The 20,607-nt window shown below is 38.4% G+C and overlaps 2 protein-coding genes across 2 annotated transcripts; both read left to right on the forward strand.

The window, feature by feature from the left end:
* The first annotated feature begins 3,970 nt into the window (after positions 1-3,970).
* ccdc43 (coiled-coil domain containing 43) lies at positions 3,971-7,795 on the forward strand. The gene is made up of 6 exons (XM_079252393.1): positions 3,971-4,102; positions 4,285-4,509; positions 5,862-5,955; positions 6,380-6,515; positions 6,701-6,756; positions 6,934-7,795. Exons 2-6 carry the CDS (start codon positions 4,336-4,338, stop codon positions 7,119-7,121), a joined length of 648 nt encoding a protein of 215 aa, XP_079108519.1. The 5' UTR covers positions 3,971-4,102; positions 4,285-4,335; the 3' UTR covers positions 7,122-7,795.
* Positions 7,796-16,778: 8,983 nt separating this feature from the next.
* On the forward strand, positions 16,779-20,335 carry LOC306765402 (frizzled-2-like). The gene has a single exon (XM_079252851.1). The coding sequence runs from the start codon at positions 16,797-16,799 to the stop codon at positions 18,486-18,488; it is 1,692 nt and encodes a 563-aa protein (XP_079108977.1). The 5' UTR covers positions 16,779-16,796; the 3' UTR covers positions 18,489-20,335.
* The last annotated feature ends 272 nt before the right edge of the window (positions 20,336-20,607 follow it).

The raw sequence follows: 20,607 nt of genomic DNA on the forward strand, positions 1-20,607 counted from the left end.
TTTTAGCTTGAAATATGATTATGTTGTTGTGTGTTAATGGCTGTTTCCCTCTTAAGAGCACGCCACAATGTCATCAGCAAACTAATATTGTAGGTAGAAGGTTCATTTAGGTTCATTTACGTAGAAGGCATTAAAGAAAGTTTTTTTTTTAAAAAAAAAAAGCATTTTTTTCTCCTTCTGTGCAGTTTTTAAAATTCCTGCAAACATAAAAAATTTAAGCCCATAAACATTAAAAGATACAATTGAACTTTAAAACTTAATAGTACAAGTTCTTTTTCGTGTTATATCAAAATCATGGTGGAAAACATGCATTACTTTCTGCTTTGGTCCAATTTTAAATTCATGCAAAACACCGTTAGCGCAGTAGAAACTAAACTAATAAGTTCTGAACATGATGTACAAATCTTTCTGGGTGTTTTTTTTTTTGTTTTGTTTTTTTGTTTTTTTGCGTTTTTAAATGGTGTCTGATGAACATTAGATGAATTTTGCCTTCAGAAAAAGCAAAGTGAACTAAATAATTAAGGACATGAATCGGGGCTGCAAGCGACTCAAGGTGGTGTACTAACATAGATATTACAGTTCCACATGGTAGCCTCCCTGTGGTGTTAAAGAAACTTCACACTTTATTACCGCAAGGCCAGCAACGTGCAAAACTATTATGTAGGAGCAGTAGAAAAGCAGTGTGCGTGTGCTCAAAGGCCTATGCGTGCAGCTGAGTGTCAGTGGAATAAATAAGGGATATGGGGTAACTAATAAGCACCCCAGCACAAAATGCCTGCCCTCTAAAGGCAGAATCAAACCATTCAGATGGAAACATCCTCTAATATATGCAAACTGCTAGGAGGTGTTGTCTGTTGTCCCAGTGTCAAATGAAAGAGAACATACAAACATCGAGCAGGGCATTTTCTGTTTACAATTATACTTTAACAAACTGACTCTGGTGTACATGTGTACTGCACCTAAAATGTATTATACACTAAACAAGGTTTAAGCTACTCTCAAACTTTCAAAGGTAACGGTGCCTATAAAAGGACAGTCAACATATCTGTGTTCTACCGCCACCCAGTGGCCAAAATAGTGTCAGACATGTTAGAGCATCACTAAAACTATTCATTCCAGCTCAGTTTGTCATGATAAAATTGATTAGACCTACAACTAAAACACTTTAATACATGTGTTTGTATGTATATACACTTCTCTAAAAAATAAAGGCAACACTAAAGTAACAAGTTGTAGATCTGAATGAAATATTTTTATTAAATACTTTGTTCTTTCCATAGTTGAATGTGCTGACAACAAAAATCACACAATTATCAATGAAAATCAAATGTATCAACCCATGAGGTCTGGATTTTGAGTTATACTCAAAATTAATGTAGAAAAACACACTACAGGCTGATCTAACATGGATGTAATGTCCTTTAAAGGTGGAGTATGTAAGATTTTCAATATTTTCAAAATAAATTAACTAATAAAATAACAACAATCATAATTAGAAAGTTTTTTGAACATGTATGTACCAGTCTGTTCATATTTGATGCGTTATTAAATAACAAGTTTAATTAATGTAAAAATGACAAAAAGCACATTTTTTTTACTGGTAGGGAAACATTTAAGAAGGGTCTTTGTCATTAATTAAACTTGTAATTTAATAACGCATCAAATATGAACGGACTGGAATCTACATGTTTAAAAAAAAAACTATTATAATTGTAGTTATTTTTTAGTTAATTTTTTTTTTTTTTTTTAAATATTGAAAATCTTACATACTCCAACTTTAAACAAGTCAAAATGAGGCTCAGTAATGTGTGTGGCCTCTGTGTGCCTGTATGACCTCACTACGATGCCTGGGCATACTCCTGATGAGGCGGCAGATGTTCTCCTGAGGGATCTCCTCCCAGACCTGGACTAAAGCATCCGCCAACTCCTGGACAGTCTGTGGTGCAACTTGGTGTTGGTGGATGGAGCGAGACATGATGTCCCAGATGTGCTCAATTGGATTCAGGTCTGGGGAACGGGCGGGCCAGTCCATAACATCAATGCCTTCGTGTTGCAGGAACTGCTGACACACTCCAGCTACATGAGGTCTAGCATAGTCTTGCATTAGGAGGAACCCAGGGCTAACCGCAGCAGCATATGGTCCCACAAGGGGTCTGAGGATCTCATCTCGGTACCTAATGGCAGTCAGGCTACTTCTGGCGAGCACATGGAGGTCTGTGCGCCCTCCAAAGAAATGCCACCCCACACCATTACTGACCCACGGCCAAACTGGTCATGCTGGAGGATGTTGCAGGCAGCAGAACGTTCTCCACAGTGTCTCCAGACTCTGTCACGTCTGTCACATGTGCTCAGTGTAAACCTGCTTTCCTCTGTGAAGAGCACAGGGTGCCAGTGGCGAATTTGCCAATCTTGGTGTTCTCTGGCAAATGCCAAACGTCCTGCAAGGTGCTGGGCTGTAAGCACAACCCCCACCTGTGGACATCGGGCCCTCATACCACCCTGATGGAGTCAGATGTTTCTGACTGTTTGTTTGAGCAGACACATGCACATTTGTGGCCTGCTGGAGCTCATTTTGCAGGGCTCTGGCAGTGCTCCTCCTTGCACATAGGAGGTAGCGGTTCTGCTGCTGGGTTGTTGCCCTCCCACGACCTCCTTCACGTCCCCTGATATACTGGCCTGTCTCCTGGTAGCGCCTCCATGCTCTGGACACTACACTGACAGACACAGCAAACCTTCTTGCCACAGCTCGCATTGATGTGCCATCCCAGATGAGCTGCACTACCTGAGCCACTTGTGTGGGTTGTAGACTCCATCTCATGCTACCACTAGAGTGAAAGCACCGCCAGCATTCAAAAGTGACCAAAACATCAGCCAGAAAGCATCGGAACTGAGATGTGGTCTGTGGTCACCACCTGCAGAACCACTCCTTTATTGGGTGTGTCTTGCCAATTGCCTATAATTTCCACCTGTTGTCTATTCCATTTGCACAACAGTGTGTGAAATTGGTTGTCAATCAGTGTTGCTTCCTAAGTGGACAGTTCGATTTCACAGAAAAGTGGTTGAGTTGGAGTTATATTGTTGTGTTTAGGTGTTACCTTTATTTTTTTGAGCAGTGTATTTATATGTGTACGTATATATATATATATATATATATATATATATATATATATATATATATATATATATATATATATACATACATATATATATATATATATATATATATATATATATATATATATATATATATACATATATATATATATATATATATATATATATATATATATATATATATATATATATATACATACATACACACATGGGACGCGATTTTGAAAACATAAATCTAATTACAGGCTTTGTAATTATTTCATCTCAATTTACCACATTTTAATCGCACAACAAAATTTTCCCCAAAAAGCAACCTTTTTTTTGGTCTTTTTTTCAGAAATTAAAATGGATTTTAAGGGATGAGTAAATCTAATAATAGAAAAGGAGATTAATGTTTTAAACTCAGGCTCTATTGATGTCTGGAAAAATGCATTTATTTTAAAAGTAAAAATTAAATGTAAAACATCGCTTGTCAAAACTGAGCAGACCCAAAGTTTAAGTGTACTTTCAAATACTTTGACAAACAATTCCAGCTGTTCACTAAGAGTCTACGAAATGCTACGGTACTTTTAATTTTTAAAATTATTTTTATACATGCTCTTCATTAATATACATTAATATCTGACAGTAAACCAGATCAGCGTCAGCTTCAGTCTGGTCATCCACCACAGAGGTGATCACCTCCTGGTGAGGGGATGTCTTCGCAGAAGACAAAACTACACATTATTTTAATGTTAGCACAAGAAAAAGAACCTTGACTTGTTGATGCTTTCTTTGTCTTTAAATAGACGAAAGGGGCTGGAAAAAATAAATACTAAATATAGCGCCAATGCCGCTTAGGAAGTGGCGGAGGTGTGTCAATATATTTGGTGTTCCAGGATATTGGGCGCAAGACAAAATATGAGTTTCAATTCGGCTATTTTTTGCTAACTTTGTTCAAAATAAACATTTTAAACATACACAGTTTACACAGTAAGCTTACTTTGAGGTAAGTTCAGTTATGATATAGAATGATTAACCAGGTGAGTTTTTAAACATTACCTAGTTGTGGGTTTCGAGTATTATTTTGTCATGTGCACAACAGGGTGGTTATTGTAAAGCTAAAATAACAATTGTATGGGGTTTGTTTGTTTTTTTTTGTTTGTTTGTTTTTTTGTTTTTTTCACACAGGCAATAACACAGGGCAGCCGAGCAGCAAGCGAAGGACCCCAAAGCGCCAAGATGGCGGCGTCCCTGACCGACGCCGGGGAGTTTGAAAGCTGGTTAAATGATCGTCTAGACACTCTAGATGTGGACCGTGAGGTGTACGGAGCGTACATTTTAGGTATTCTGCAAGAGGAGGAAAATGACATGGAGAAAGAAGACGCACTTCAGGGAATTTTATCCGCATTTCTGGTGAATATTCAAGGCGGCATGCTGTGCTCAGACCTCTATATATAGTCTATGGTTCAGACCTCTCTATATACAGTCCAATGCTCAGACCTCTCTATATACAGTCCAAGGCTCAGACCTCTCTATATACAGTCTATGGCTCAGACCTCTCTATGTACAGTCTATGACTCAGACCTCTCTATATACAGTCTATGGCTCAGGTTCTATATACAGTCTATGGCTCAAACCTCTCTATTTTCAGTCTATGGCTCAGACCTCTCTATATACAGTCTATGGCTCAGACCTCTCTATATACAGTCTATGGCTCAGACCTCTCTATGTACAGTCTATGACTCAGACCTCTATATATACAGTCTATGGTTCAGGTTCTATATACAGTCTATGGCTCAAACCTCTCTATATACAGTCTATGGCTCAGACCTCTCTATGTACAGTCTATTGCTCAGACCTCTATATATACAGTCTATGGCTCAGGTTCTATATACAGTCTATGGCTCAAACCTCTCTATTTTCAGTCTATGGCTCAGACCTCTCTATATACAGTCTATGGCTCAGACCTCTCTATATACAGTCTATGGCTCAGGTTCTATATACAGTCTATGGCTCAAACCTCTCTATATACAGTCCAAGGCTCAGACCTCTATATATACAGTCTATGGCTCAGGTTCTATATACAGTCTATGGCTCAGACCTCTCTATGTACAGTCTATGACTCAGACCTCTCTATGTACAGTATTTGGCTCAGACCTCTATATATACAGTCTATGGCTCAGGTTCTATATACAGTCTATGGCTCAGACCTCTCTATGTACAGTCTATGGCTCAGACACTCAGGCTGTTTTTTCCATCTGCTGCTGTCTGTCTTCACTGCTGGGCGGTGCCAAGTGTTGACACTGATATCATCCTTATATTTCTTGAGTTAAATATAAGCATGAGGCGCAACCATGTCATGTTAAAGAAGCTTTATTGAAACTTAAACATTAAACATACAAGCTTTTCTCTCTTTCCACACCAACCTTCATACACAAATATTTTAAAACAAGCAATAGTTTCTGTGGTATTAACACTTAAAACACACCATGTTTAATCCAGGCTGTGATGAGTTTATCAACTGTAATCAACTATGCTTATTGTGTCAGACAAGTAACTATTATAGTACCTTCACCCCCGCAGATAATCGCTTGTAATTTTTTTAGATTAAATAATAAATATATGTATATTTAGGCTGAAAATAGATTCACCATGTGTAGAGCAGTAAGTCAATGGCTCACGGTTTCACTGCAAGTGTCACTGTGAGGAGTCAGTGAAAACTTGACTTGTTTACTTGTTATTGATTTGCATTACTTTGTGTGAAGGCTGAGGACACAGTGGAAGATGTCTGCAAACAGATCATCAATCAGTGGACAGAGTGCTCCAGGCAATCAGCAGCTAGAAAGAACTCTTCTGATGGTATGTGTAAAGTTTTATCCGCATTCCCAGTTACGTCGTTTGAATACATATATTTTTCAAGACACTTTACAATGTACCTTATAAAAAAATTATTAAATAAAAGGGAGAAATTCTTTAGTATTTATTATCTATTTTACTGAGAAGAGGGCTGCAAAGTTATGAGACCCATAAGTTCAAATAAAGACATCAAACTTGCTGCCCAAACATATTGAATATATCTGAGTTATACGATTTGAGCAGAATGCCATTTATTCCTTTTTTAGAAGCACAAAACTTAAAAATAAAATAAAATGTGTTTGTAGACGCATTTGTCAGTTTCCATCAAGTTTTTTTTGTATCATTTTAAGTTCTACACTCTGATGGGTATCATATGTTATCCTAATTTATGTACATTTCGATCTGTTTTCTGTTGGTCTTTCTGTAGCTGAAGTCCAGGCCATCGCCAGTATGATAGAAAAACAAGCTCAGATCGTGGTGAAGCAGAAGGAAGTGTCTGAGGACGCAAAGAGAAGGAAAGAGGCCCTACTTGCTCAATATGCAAACATAACTGATGAAGAGGAATATCCTTTCATTTGTCAGTTTCACACACATTTTAACAAATGTTCTGTTTTTTGTCTTTTTATCAAATATCTTTGACCAGACAGACAGGCCCTACTAGCATATTATGTAAAAGGGAAGCACACCTTTTCTCATCCTGTGCAGATATAATGCTTTACATTATCCACCCTTTCCTTGACAAAAGCACTGAAGCTGAAGAAGACGAGGCAACAAATGGAAATGAATTTACTGGAAATGATAAATGTATCCTTTATTACCTCTTTTATAAGTAGAACCCCTTCAGTGTTAGCATGTGAATGTTTAATGTTGCAATGGCATCACAGAGATTGTGCTCTATGCTTTTCCCATAATTTACTCTTCCATGGTGGCAATAGCAGGGATAATGTTTTCAACCGGTTTTCTTTCACTCAAGACTTTCAGCCCTTTTCAAAAACACCAATGTGGAGGAGGTGTTCAACAGACAGAAGCAAAAGCGGGAACAGGCTCGTGAAGATGCTCAGAAGAAGAAAGAAATGGACAAGATGCAGCGAGAGAAGGACAAACTAACCAAACAAGAGAGAAAAGAGAAGGAGAAGAAGCGTACACAGAAAGGTGAACGCAAAAGATAGAAGCAAAACAAAGGACACTTTTTTTGTGGAAGGATTTTGTAACCTGATAGAAAAGGAAACTGGTCTCTGCCGCGTCACAGCTAAACCTCTGTTGCTTAATTTCATGTGTGCACATCTTGTTTGTCAGGTTTTCATTGTCAATTACCTTTTAAAATCTTATGTGTAAGATTTATCTGGATATTGTGCAGACCTTGTCCTTTCTGTTTTGCCACCTCCACAATGATTTTATTAGGTGCTGAAAGATACATAGTGCTGCAAACCTTGATTTAATGACAAAACACTGGTGTTGCTAATTAAAACATAAATTTTGAAAGAAGCATGTGTCACACTCATTTGGTCTGTGATTGACAATTTTAAGTGCAGATAAAACCTCTGAAATCAAGTATAGAATTACTAGACAAGCTGGATTAATGAGGAAGCCGGGTAAATAAAGCGGCCCAGTCCAGTCTGCTGTTATCCTTTGTGCCAACAATTTGGAAATGCCTGACAGTTCTGCACAATTTCTATGCTAGGCCCATGTTGCTGACAACCATCACTTGTGTGCGTCAGGTTTCAGTTTCACTTGCCCTGCATTTTGTCAAAGAACAAAGTTCTTATAGATTACCTCAAATATATCATGTATCATCATTTAAATGTTTGAGACTAATCTTTTCAATAAATAAAACTGATTTCCATCCATTTTTGTCATTTATTGTTAAATCTCATACTCGTAGAACAAATGGCAAGAAAACAACAGAACAAGAACATTAAAATGACAGGAAATGGAACAATCTTACGAATAAGCCATAGTAGTACAGCGTAGTACTGACAAGTTCGAAAAACACAAACATTTCCAAAATTGTTGATAAGATTAGCCTTGTAATTAATGCTATAAATAAACTTTAGTGAGTCCCTTACAAACTGTCACACTTCACTGATAACGTTTAAGAGTAATGTGATGTACATATTTACATCCAAATACCATAACCTCAAATAACATCTTTTTTTTTTATTATTAAAGTTAACATATACATAAAGTTTCAGAACTGGAGAAGTTTTAATATTTATTATAAAGACAATGTAACAAGTTTTAAAAGACTACACTGCATGGAGAGAACTATCATAACATTGCTGTGACATTTCACTGATATGATCTGTAGCACTGTTTCCAAAGGGATGTATGATTAATATTTAAATGTACTGAACCCTTTTTCCAGAAGCCTGAGTATGTTTGTATATTTCAAATCAACCTACAGATAAAAAAAAAGAAACTTCTGATTACAGTATATTAAAGTTAAATAAGAAAATCCAAATTAGTGGAAATTGATTGGAACGTTTCAGAAAGCAAATTAATATTTAGCATGCTAATTCTCAACTATTGGCCTTATGATTTAATTACTGCTTTGGGATACTTAGAATTCGGGTTTAGTTATATTGCAATAAATAATTAAAATGAAGAATTCACTGAAATCTTCCACATAAATAGTGTCTTTAAATACAACAGTGATGGTACAAGATTCATGTTGATTTGGAGCTGACACTAATTCAATGAAATTAAGTTAAGATGCAGCAGGGTAACTTAAATTTCATGCAAATCTGACCCAACGGAAGAAGTTCTTTGATGCAAAATAGTTTGGTCATCAAGCTTCAAATGGTTTTTCTCGTTTTCTGCAGTGATCACTGACATGCAGATAAAATGTCACTTTTACTTGAAGCTAAGAAATAACATAAGAGCAGTTGGTTCTACCACAATCTGCACCTTTAACTTATTCTTATGGCCAGCTAATTCATAACTTAAAAGAGTAACCCTGAAATGGAGAGGAGCACCTCTCTGTGCATGTGGCCTCCTCGTAAACATGGTAGCTTTGCATCTTGGCAGGTTTCGGCAGTATCATCTGGAGGGCGCACCACAAAGCTGAGCAGAGCCTCCTGGTAGCAGCAGCGAGGTCTTTTAGTGCCATGACCATCAACAAGGTGTCTATGAAACAGAAGCGATTTAGAACCAGAAACATGTCAGAAAGAACAGGAAAACTTGCAAGTCGTAACAAAGAAAAATGGATTACCTCTAGCCTCTGTGAAATGAAATCCCTGCTGTTGTAGTTTGGCTGTGTTCATGCTCTCCTTGCATCTTGTTTGCAGGACACAAACAGCCATGTGATGGCCTTTCAGTGCTGTTTCAATATTGATATGTAGGGGGACGCCAGACAGACCATTCATTCTATCCAGGAGACCTGCCACCTGCAAGAAATGAATATCTTTACACCCATCAGCCTGAGAAAATCTTTTCTTAGTATGACATTCTATATTTTTAAAAAAAATAAAAGCAACAGCATTTACTTTGTTTCATCAATCTTTTTAATATTTTATCTGTTTTTCCTAATAAGGGTCAAGTATCACAAAACAGCTAAAATAAATTAAATTACTGTACTACATTTTCTTTCACAAACAAACCACGTATCTGGGTCTTTGTCATTTGCATGTCAGTTACAGGACTATTTTTATCCATGAAAACTTACAAAGTCTGAAACACAAGACTGACTTAAAGACAAATGAGGCTAACACATGGTTGAAAGCTTTCTCTGGCAGAATTCATAAAGGGCTAAATAAGACTGCAAATAACACTTAAACCACATAGGAAGACTGCCATGATAAGATCCACCCGCAGGTGGCAGTATTGAAGCAGTAAAGGGATTTCACCTTGGCTTGCTCTCTCATATGTTTAGCAACGATATGGTTGAGTCTTGAGGAGTTTGGTGGAGTTTTGGGCAGGTTCGCGTTAGTCACTGCTGAAGTCTTTTTTCCTGGAAAGGTTTTAGTGAGGATGATCTCGGTCTAAAATACGAAACACATGAGAGAATTCAGGGCAAACAAGAACAAAAAATGGAGTCCAGTCTCATTACTTTGATGAACAAGTACTGAAAACACACTTTTTATCATTTGGACAGGTAATATAAAAAAAAATTGTACAAACTCTCATGCCGAAATAGATGAAGCTGCACTTACTCTAACCCAAACCCTTTACTAAACATTAATGACTGGTATAGGTTAAAATATAGTAAGTTATAATATCTCTTTTGTATAAATAATTGTGTGTCTGTGAGACAAAGATGTTTATATAAAAATAACCAAAACATTTTAAAGGAATCTGTAGGTTCCTAACACTTTTATTTTATTCTGATTTGGAGAACTGCAATGTGATTTTAAAACCATTGTTAATGCATCTTGAGCCATCTTTATTCTATTTAATACTTTTAGTTTTTGTAATAATTCACAATTAACTTGCTTTCTTTTTCATCTATTGGTAAAACAAATAGATAAGATGCTGCCATTTAAGTGTAAAGATAATTTTACCACAATAGTTCCAAATATCGATATGAAAATAAGACAAGTGTGTGTCTGTAGCACATTTCCAATAAATAACACATACAACAGCAAATTCTGAGTGAACAAATACCCTTGCTTGTGTACACCGAGCTACATAATCACTCATTTATGCTTATTTTGAGCACATGAGGAGCTTGTTGCCAGCCACTTGTGATAAAGTGCACAGCCATGGTGACCTGAGATTATCTGACGGGGTGAATCATTTCTTTAAAAAAAGGCTCGATTTTAGGTTTTGGTTTTGTAAATTGAGAGACCATGTAGTCAATTAAGTAGCGGTAAGATGGGCCTTTGTACCTCAGCTCAGAACTGCACAACCTGTTTCTCTAACTAAGTAGAACACCAATCCTTGGCAATACAAGTTTCAGCACAGCTAGCCATTTACTTTATGCTTTCAGAGTGAGGATCAAGCTTAACTTATCAATTAACAAATGTAAAATAACTTTTTGACATTTGTAAATCTTTGACATTCTTAAATCTCTTCACAATCTTCTCCATTTATGTTACTATTTCCCTAACGCTACAAAAAAAAAACAAAATAAAAAACCAGTGTGCCCTTGTGCCAAGCTGATGTCAGGTGTAATAACAATAAGGCTGTAAATGTGCATTAACACCTACATTGAAAATACACTTCATACTGGAACACTTTACATAAAGCTGAGTAGGAAAACAATAAGTACCCAAACCAAAGCAAGCTGTCATGATAATCACATCCAGACATTTTCTTATTAGACAGAAAATCACATGACAAAACCATACCTTCTTTCTCTCCTTCTCCAAACATTTCCACTGTTCGTAGCACTCATCCATGTAGAGGGAAAGCTGGATCACAGGTCCTCCCTGACTCATCATGAGTGATGGCGGTACAGCTGAGACCATGCCAGAAAAAGTGCTCTTACTTCTTTGGGTCCAGATGTCACTGACATAGGAGTTTAAAGCTGCAGTCTCGTTGGCTGAAGCCAAACCAACCATATCTATACCAGCGGTGCCGTTTCCATACGGCAGTGAGGATCTGGAGTTGAAGTTTGAGTTGATGGGGAAGTTAGCGTGCCTCTGAAAGTCATTTGCAGGATACATGAAAGATGTAAATTGCTGTCTGTTCCCTACAGGGACCCTTTTTTCTCCTTCAAATCTCTGAGACTGCACCTGCCCCCGGAAACTGATGTACGGGTTTTGCGAAAAAAGCTGTCTATCTCCCTCTGTCATGCAAGTGTTGGTCCGCTGCATCCTTGGGAAGCGTTCTCCCAAAATGCCAGACATGTGCATTCCTTTTTTTTCTTTCTGCAGCTGTGGCTTGATTCTTCTCTGTAACTGTTCTTGTTGCATGTGATGCTTTGAAAACTGATTCATGTTTGTATTAATATTTTCTCTGTTCATTGGCATCTTGTTTTGGTACTGGTTTGGGGGGTTTAGAGGTCCAGAGAACGCCTTTGCTTGCTGAAAATACTCTGTGTGGTGAGGACTGAAATCAGGAAGATCTTGAAGGGAATCAAATTTAAATGTTTGTTTCTTCACTCCTCCAAGTCTTCCTCTCTGCACTGCTTCCAAGTCTCCCAGCAGCTGTTTCGGGATGTGCATTGCAGGATTGGTTGTTTTCCATTGTTCAGCCGTGCCATCTTCTTTGCCCATACCCACTGTATGCTTGTGGATGCTTGAAAAGTCACCATAGCAACCATTACTATGCTCATAGGCCATAAATGACTGAAAACTGTTGACCAGTTGGTTCACGTCTTCTGGAACATACTGTTCATTACAACTGGGATGTGCACCCCTTTGGATATTGTGATCTTCATGGAAAATATCAAAGTAGGAGCCATTTATTTCATTTTGGGGTCTGAAGATGTCACTGAGCCCCAGGAAGTTATTCATAGGCTGATCACTTCCTCTGTCATTATAAGTTGACATGTTGACGTTTCTGTTTTGCTGAATTTGGTATGGATCCGTTTTCACTGTGTTGGGCATTGATAGACCCGGTGGAAGTTTGTGAGGACGGAAGGAATGACTGTCTCCATTGGCCACACTAAATGGCCACCGTTTGGTTTCAATACCACTGGACTGTTGACTCAGCTCATTAGTTTCTGTATCAACTGACTGTTCCTGTGTTTTACTGAAAATCTCCTGGAAGAGATGATATGAGGGAAAGGAAGAGTTGTGGAGTGTTTGAGCCTCTGAATGAAAATGTTGTAGCAGTTCTTCTCTCAGTATCTTTGGAGACCAAATGGGATTGCCTGCAGGTACGCTTTAAAAAAACAAAATAAGGACCTGATTTAATGTTCATAAAATATTGAGGGTATTTCTTTTCTAGATTTTTAACTTTGTCAAAGATATAAGTGGCACGTTATAAACCACAGTACATATGATAACAGTGTGAACAAAACTCAAACCTTGACATACCTCTCACCATAGTAGCCATCCCATGATTCTGCTTCATCCAAAATATTTGAAACCAGACCCTGCAGATCTGCTTCACCATCACAGTCAGCATTATCAGTTGGTTTCCTTGAAGAGAGAAACATTTCCTCAAAATTGCTTTCTTCTTTAAAAGCATTCATTTAAAAATGGTTCATTTCTGTGATTTTTTTCCTATGATATGTTTTCTTGCTACTCCAACTACTTCTGAAAAACACAATTATTTTACTCTTATTTGATAATATAGAGATGAAGTCTGGTCACACTTTAAAAATATACTGTGTGTCAACATATCAGTACAGTTAATGACAATACCTGCTTTTATTGCTGGTCTGGATGCAACCAACAGCCTCATATGGCTCATCCTGAATATTGTGAGACCAGGGCACATAAGAGGCATTTCCCTGCTCCTGATGTGAGTTACTAGAAATGGAAACAAAGGGCACTGGAGCACTTCCACTGTTTATACCTCCCACATTAACACCTGTCTAAAAGAGAGAGGAAAAAAATGTTTCCAAAGCACAGCACAGTTGAATAATAGCTTTACAACTATATTTGCTGTACTCACACCCCACATATGCTAACATGTAATGGCAAACAGTACCCAGGAAACATTGTTAGCAGTTGTTAGCAAACATTAATACCCAGGCAGCAGCTCACTTCGCAACTATTTCTTATATCACAAGTTAGGCTTTCTTTGATGAACATTTTTTTTAATTAATATTTTTTCTGTTCCTGGAGTCTAAAACTTATTAGACTCATTGCTTCAGGGTTGTGGTCTATCATGTGTGTATATTTATAGGGATGGATAATAAATAAATTTGATCAATTTATTCAATTTTGTTTTGATTAAATTAGCTTTTATTTTACTATGAATACATCAGCCAGTCCCAATCCAGATCCACATTTCTGTAAATGTACCCTTTTAGTAGCATCTACTTCTGCAATTTTAGAAGAAAAAAAAAAAACAAGTTTTAATGAAACTTAGTGTAACTCAATGTTTGCATGTCAGAACTAAGTGAAATTTTGTTGGTGTGTATTAAGTGTCTTTGGTTTTTCATAGGCATTAAGGTAACTTTGTATTGTGACAGAGTTTAAAAACCATGATTACCAGTGAGCACTTCAACACCACCAACCTTTCCTTTTCTCCATAATTGCATTTCTTACATAAAAACTTTATTTGTGCTTTTCAGAACGCATCTGTCAGTGTGACTCAGGAAATATGAAACAATGATTTCAGTGTCCAACAATGTAGTGAAGGTCAGTAAGTGTACTTTGGAGTTCTGCAGAAGCAGTAGACATGTTAGTGACTTCCTGTTATTCGATAACCCCCAAAGCTTGTGTAGAAACCACTGTAGGTGCCACAAAACCCTTAAAATATTTTTAAAAATTTACAGAGGCAAAAACTAAGGAAAGAAGTAAATGTTGAAATAACAAAGACCAGTTAGTCTCAGAATAATTCATTTGTAAATATTTAATGAATTACTAATAATAATAAAAAATCAATCAAATAGGTCTTCTTAGTTTTTTTTCTTTTATTGTTTACTGTTAGTAGAATGGATACAATCAGGGCTAGTAATAGAAAACAATTATCATATTTCAAATAATGTAATCGCTTAAAATCCGTATTTTTGTCATAGTTTAACCCAGTGTTTTTCAACCACTGTGCTGAGAGATCATAAGGTGTGCCCTGAGAAATGATCCAATTTCACCTGATTGGCCTAAAAAGCAGCTCTGTGTTCCTCCAAAGAGGCCCAGGTGAAAGATAATAAAATTACTTTTTCTTGTGTTTATCTTATTTCTATTCAAGACACTTTGACAGGATTAGTTTATGTTAATAATATGGGCTTTAAAAAAAAAAAAAAAAAAAAAAAAAAAAAAAAAAAAAGCCCATATGATGTGCCTTGTGAGTTTTCAGTGGGAAAAAAGTGGCTCAAAAAAGGTTGAAAAACACTGGTTTAACCTAATGGTTTCTTCTTCACTTGTGTCCAAGAATGAACTGAACCCATTATAGGCCTTTTGTTCAGGTCAATAGTCATTATGGCAAATATGGCACATAACACATAAACACCATTAACAAAACATTACTTACCGGGAACGGACATGTCTGGAAGAGGGAATTTGCAAATTTACTCTGATGCCCGTCGAAGGCCATTGTGAACTCCGTGCTATGCTTCAGTATGCCATTACTTGTCTGTAAAGGACGATTTGTTCATGTCGTTAAGATCTTTGATCATTAAAAAGACAAAGATTTCTGTTATGTGTCAAAAATATACATATTTCAAATTATAAGCAAACTAGTATCTAAATATACAATTTTTATCAAACCGACTAGCTTATTTGTCAAAGTTAAGACGTTAAATGAAGTGGATTAAGCTAGCGAGCTTTGATGCAACCTCAGCTAGCTTTTACATGTTAAAATCTTCCCACTTAGCTCGTGTTTATTTGTCTGAAGTTATCGGAGAGACACTAACCGTCGAACATTGAACAAAACTTACCTGAAATCAGATGTAGAAACACTATGAACTTTTTAAAGTTTCACAGCTTTCTCCAAAATTCAGCACGGTCATCCTCGAGAGCTCGAGCGTGCCCCCCTCCTCCTCCTCTGTCCCACCCAACCAGGGTACGATGTTGTCCTCGCGACCTGAGCACATTGGCTGAATGGAAGGAATACACTTTTTAGTCCAATTAACATTAAGCAGGACAAACAGGTGCATAGCAACATCTGGTGTCGCACCATCCCCCACGCGAGAACCGAGTGGTTACATTCACCTGCTTTATTTATATCAACCGAAATTCATTTTCTTAAATTAGTCAAATTTTTAACTTTTTAATTTTTTTTTTTTTTTACTTTATCCTTTCATACGAAGTAGTGACAGGACTTCCAATAGTTTTCGTGTATTTCTAGTTTTATTTAGCTTGTTTACTCTTTATGTTTAATTGTCAGTCCAGATCTGTCAGAGTATTTCTGTCCACAAAGTAAAAGATAGATGTTATTTACTTTAGAGTGGTCACATGGAGAACACTAGAAAAGAGTGCAAACATCCACCAAGGGCCACAATTCTCCCCATATTTGAAGTATTTGTTCTCTTCCTATGATGAAAATTACAAAGCCCCACTATTCTTTCATATTCTGGATCACAGTATCCGGAATGATTCCTTTACCTGGATCGGTCTGCGATATATTTTACAACCTGTTGGAAGCTTGTCCTGTAGGCTTTTTTCTTTCCTAAGTGCTTTGACCATTTTCGTTGGAGTACCTGCACAAATGTTGAGAATGGCCCTATCTCACAATGTTAAAAAAAATAATCCTTTGGGGAAAAAAATTCCTGGATCCAAACAGTGATCCGGATCACCACCAAAATGAAATCGGTTCTCCCTTTTTACATTTCCAACAACTCATGAAAACTTCATGACAATTAGTCCAAATCTCGTTTCATAGAACACAGACAAACAAACAAAAGATAAAGCTGGTAAAAACATAACCACCATGACAGAGGTAATAACTTGGACACCAAAGTCCATCATATGAGATCATAAGAGACTGTACTCCCCTCTTATGATCGTATTAATTCGGGGGAACCAAAAGTCTGGGGGCAACGCAATTCCAGCTGTGGAGTCAAGTTTGATCCCAGAAGAAATAAACCACTAGTAGACAGGAAATGGCGCCTTCAAAATAAAAGCACACATAGCAAAATAGTATATCCGGGAAATATTTGTTTTATTTTTAAGTGCTTCCTGGTGGGTTGCATTTGTTGGTTTGTCAGATTTTACCGTGGTAAGAGGATAGGAGCAGTGAGGGGAAAAAAGTCTGCGAGCCAGCAGCTTGAAAGCATTGTGTTAAAAGAGCAGCGATCAGATCTTCACCGGAATTTATTGTGACGACGAGCTGAAGTTGTTGAGCTGATGTTAAACGTCTGTAGCGATAAATTCACAGCAAGCAGTTTTTGTCATAAACTCTGGAAGATGACCTTTTGGTTTTATTGTTTTGCGGCTTTGCTGCTTCTGCAGATTTCAGCGCAAAATCACGGAGACAACGGAATAGTGATCCCGGAGCATGGATTTTGTCAACCGATCTCGATACCACTTTGTACTGACATTGCCTACAACCAAACCATCATGCCTAATTTAGTGGGACATTACAATCAGGAGGACGCAGGGCTGGAGGTTCACCAGTTTTACCCCCTTGTGAAGGTACAGTGCTCACCTGAATTAAAGTTTTTCCTCTGCTCCATGTATGCGCCAGTTTGCACCGTTTTGGAGAAGGCCATTCCACCATGCAGGTCCATCTGCGAGAGGGCCAAGCAAGGCTGCGAGGCGCTCATGAACAAGTTTGGCTTTCAGTGGCCGGACCGACTGCGCTGCGAAAACTTTCCTGTACTGGGAGACGGACAAATCTGTGTGGGCCAAAACGACTCCTCTGCCGCCACTGTGCCCCCCATGACTGTCCCAGGTACCCAGGACATCTCCATTGTCTCCTCATTTGAAAGGCCATTCAGCTGCCCATCAGTTCTCAAGGTTCCTCCATATCTGAATTATAATTTTTTAGATGAGAAGGACTGTGCAGCTCCCTGTGAGTCATCAAGGAGTGGTGGGAGCCTGTTTTTCAGCGAGAAAGACATTCGTTTCTCCCGCTTATGGATCCTGATCTGGTCTGTGCTTTGCTGTGCATCTACATTATTCACAGTAACCACTTACTTAGTGGACATGCAGCGCTTCAGATACCCAGAGCGACCTATCATCTTCTTGTCTGGCTGCTACACTATGGTTTCCATTGCGTACATAGCTGGATACTTCTTGGGGGACAAAGTAGTGTGCAATGACAGCTTCAGCCCTGACGGCTATAAAACTATTGTCCAAGGCACCAAAAAGGAAGGTTGCACCATCCTTTTCATGATGCTCTATTTCTTTAGCATGGCCAGCTCCATTTGGTGGGTCATCCTATCTCTCACTTGGTTCCTAGCAGCAGGTATGAAATGGGGCCACGAGGCCATTGAAGCTAACTCTCAGTATTTTCACCTGGCTGCCTGGGCAGTGCCGGCTGTGAAGACCATCAGCATCCTGGCTATTGGGCAGATTGAAGGTGATGTGCTCAGTGGTGTCTGCTTTGTGAGCCTCAGCAACCTGGACCCTCTACGGGGCTTTGTGTTGGCCCCTCTCTTCATTTATCTTTTCATCGGCACCTCCTTCTTGTTGGCTGGCTTTGTGTCCCTGTTCAGAATACGCACCATCATGAAACACGATGGCACCAAGACTGAGAAGCTGGAGCGACTGATGGTGCGGATCGGGGTATTCAGTGTACTGTACACTGTACCTGCCACCATTGTTATTGCCTGCTTTTTCTATGAACAGGCTTTTCGCCCATCCTGGGAGCGTAGCTGGGTCAGCCATAACTGCAGAAGTCTGGCCATTCCCTGCCCTTTGCAAGCTGGACTCCATATGACCCCTGACTTTACTGTCTATATGATCAAGTATCTCATGACGCTGATAGTGGGCATCACATCTGGTTTTTGGATCTGGTCTGGAAAGACTCTGCACTCTTGGCACAAATTTTATACAAGGCTGACCAATGGCAAACATGGAGAGACCACTGTGTAGGAGAGAGGCACATTCAAAATGTTCATAATTTGTATGTTTTTATGCCTGAACCTCATGTAAAATGTAAGTAACACAGTGAGTGGACTTTTTTTTTTTTTTTTTTTTTTTTTTTTTTAATATCTTTTGTATTTTTTCAGCTTTGTAGACAGAAATGCACAACAAACTGAGATTTTTTTTGCTTTTACACAAAATCAAGTTGGATATACCTTAAACATGACTGAACCAACAAATAATAGTGCTGGAATACCTCTGCACTCTGGATCTTTTCTCAAATCCCCCCTCAAATTCCAGGGGGGGTGATGCTCCAGCTGTCCGGAACACAGAAGAAAATGCCTTTCTCCCCGTGTAAACATTACATGAACAGTTTTAAAGAAATTGTAAATAGTCTTTGTAAAAACACCAAATTATATATTTGTATTTAAAAGGTGAATACTTTTATGTTATCCGCCATTGTACCTGCTCTTCTTTACATATGCACTGTACAAATGTACAAGTTTAAATGCTTGTTGATTTGTAGTAACGGTTTTATGTAACAATATAGCAATATAGCATTTACATTTCAGTCTGGTTAATGACACTCAACAAAGATTTTTGATATTTTACCCTGTGCCTTTATTGTCTTTCTGAATCGCTGCATTATGTGCAGATATATAATCAAACAACTATAAAATCTTGATTTTCAAGATGGAAAATTGTTTAGTCTTTTCGTGACTATTTTGATCATCCATACGTTCAGCTTTCTGTATAGCAAGTTGTCTCCTTAAAAGAACAGTTACGTTGTTTACAGGATGGGGTGTTTTGTCACACCTGAACAGTTGTTGCCTCAGACTCGCAGGCAGCAGCAAAAGAGATAGATGGAATCTGCCTCCAACATGAGCAAAGCCTTTTTAGGAGGAGGTAATGAGTTTGCTTTTCTCAGCTGAACAAACATTTCATGTTAATCACCCAGCGTCTCTGTATATTCTCTAAGATATCACATCTGTGCTCATCTGGCTAGAAAAGTCTGAATGCTCAGACCTGTCTGTTTGGTACTGGGAAACAAAAGATTTTCATTTTTTTCCCCGTGGTTTTTACATCTTTGGAGCCCCTCTGCTTTGCGCCAGTGTGCAATCCCCCTAGCAATGCACTGCTGACACTGAACCTCCTCTGCAGTGATGTCATAAAGCAGATGGGTGTGTTGGAGAAAGTTGATCCTCTTGCCTTAGAGCTGAAGCTCCAGGCTAGAAGCAGGCATTTGAAATTGGCACGCACATTACTGTATGAGCATTTCTCTACGTTGTTCGATTATAGATTAAGATCTGCTCATGCTGCACATGCGCCCTCCACAGACTGGACCTCTCCAAGTTATATTATCTCTTTCAGGAGCCTCACCACTGCTGTGGACTAATTTATTTACCTCATGACTTGTTGGACAAGTTAATGTTTGTCTTTTCTAGATCCCTACCAGGGGTTAAATAAAGAAGGGTTGTAATAACAGACTGGTTTGAGTGATTAAAGGTAAGAACAGATACTCAGAAGGGGGAAAAACCATAAATCTACCTGTACCTCTTGTACTCTACCCTTTTACACCCCCTCTGCCTTCCTCCCTGTCTTCACTCAGATGAATGGGGGGAATGCGAGTGAGTCAGTGAAGCGGTGCTGGGTCTTTGCCTAGTGACAGACAGTCTCCTGTGTGCTGCTCACTTCAAAGCACCGCTGAAATCTGACTGGCTCCTTGTAAATAGGGCCGCCTGGCCCGAAGGCCCACTTCCTGCGCTTAACTCAACTTAATGGCTGGCTTGTTTGGCTTTGCACTGAAGCAGAGAGGCGAATGAAGAGTAAGAGAACGAAGAGAATCGGCCTGTGGGTGGGGTGCTGTTAGTGAGGTTGTTTCTGGGTTTAAGGAAGGAGGGGTTTGGAGAGCATAATGGAAAATTCAGTAGTATTTGGTTGCTTTTGTCTTTATCCAATAGGGAAAAAAAGCTACATAGAAAGAAAAGCAGAAATCAAATCAGTGAAGACATGAATGTGATTATGTGAACATTTTTTGGAATTAAAACTTTGGATCCTGATTGAATGGAGTCGTGTTGTGTTTCAAACTTAATAATGTTCTGTAAAAAGTCATTCCAGTCTTTTATAC

This window comes from Telmatherina bonti (genome assembly GCF_933228915.1).
Source record: "Telmatherina bonti genome assembly, chromosome: 14".
NCBI lineage: Eukaryota > Metazoa > Chordata > Actinopteri > Atheriniformes > Telmatherinidae > Telmatherina > Telmatherina bonti.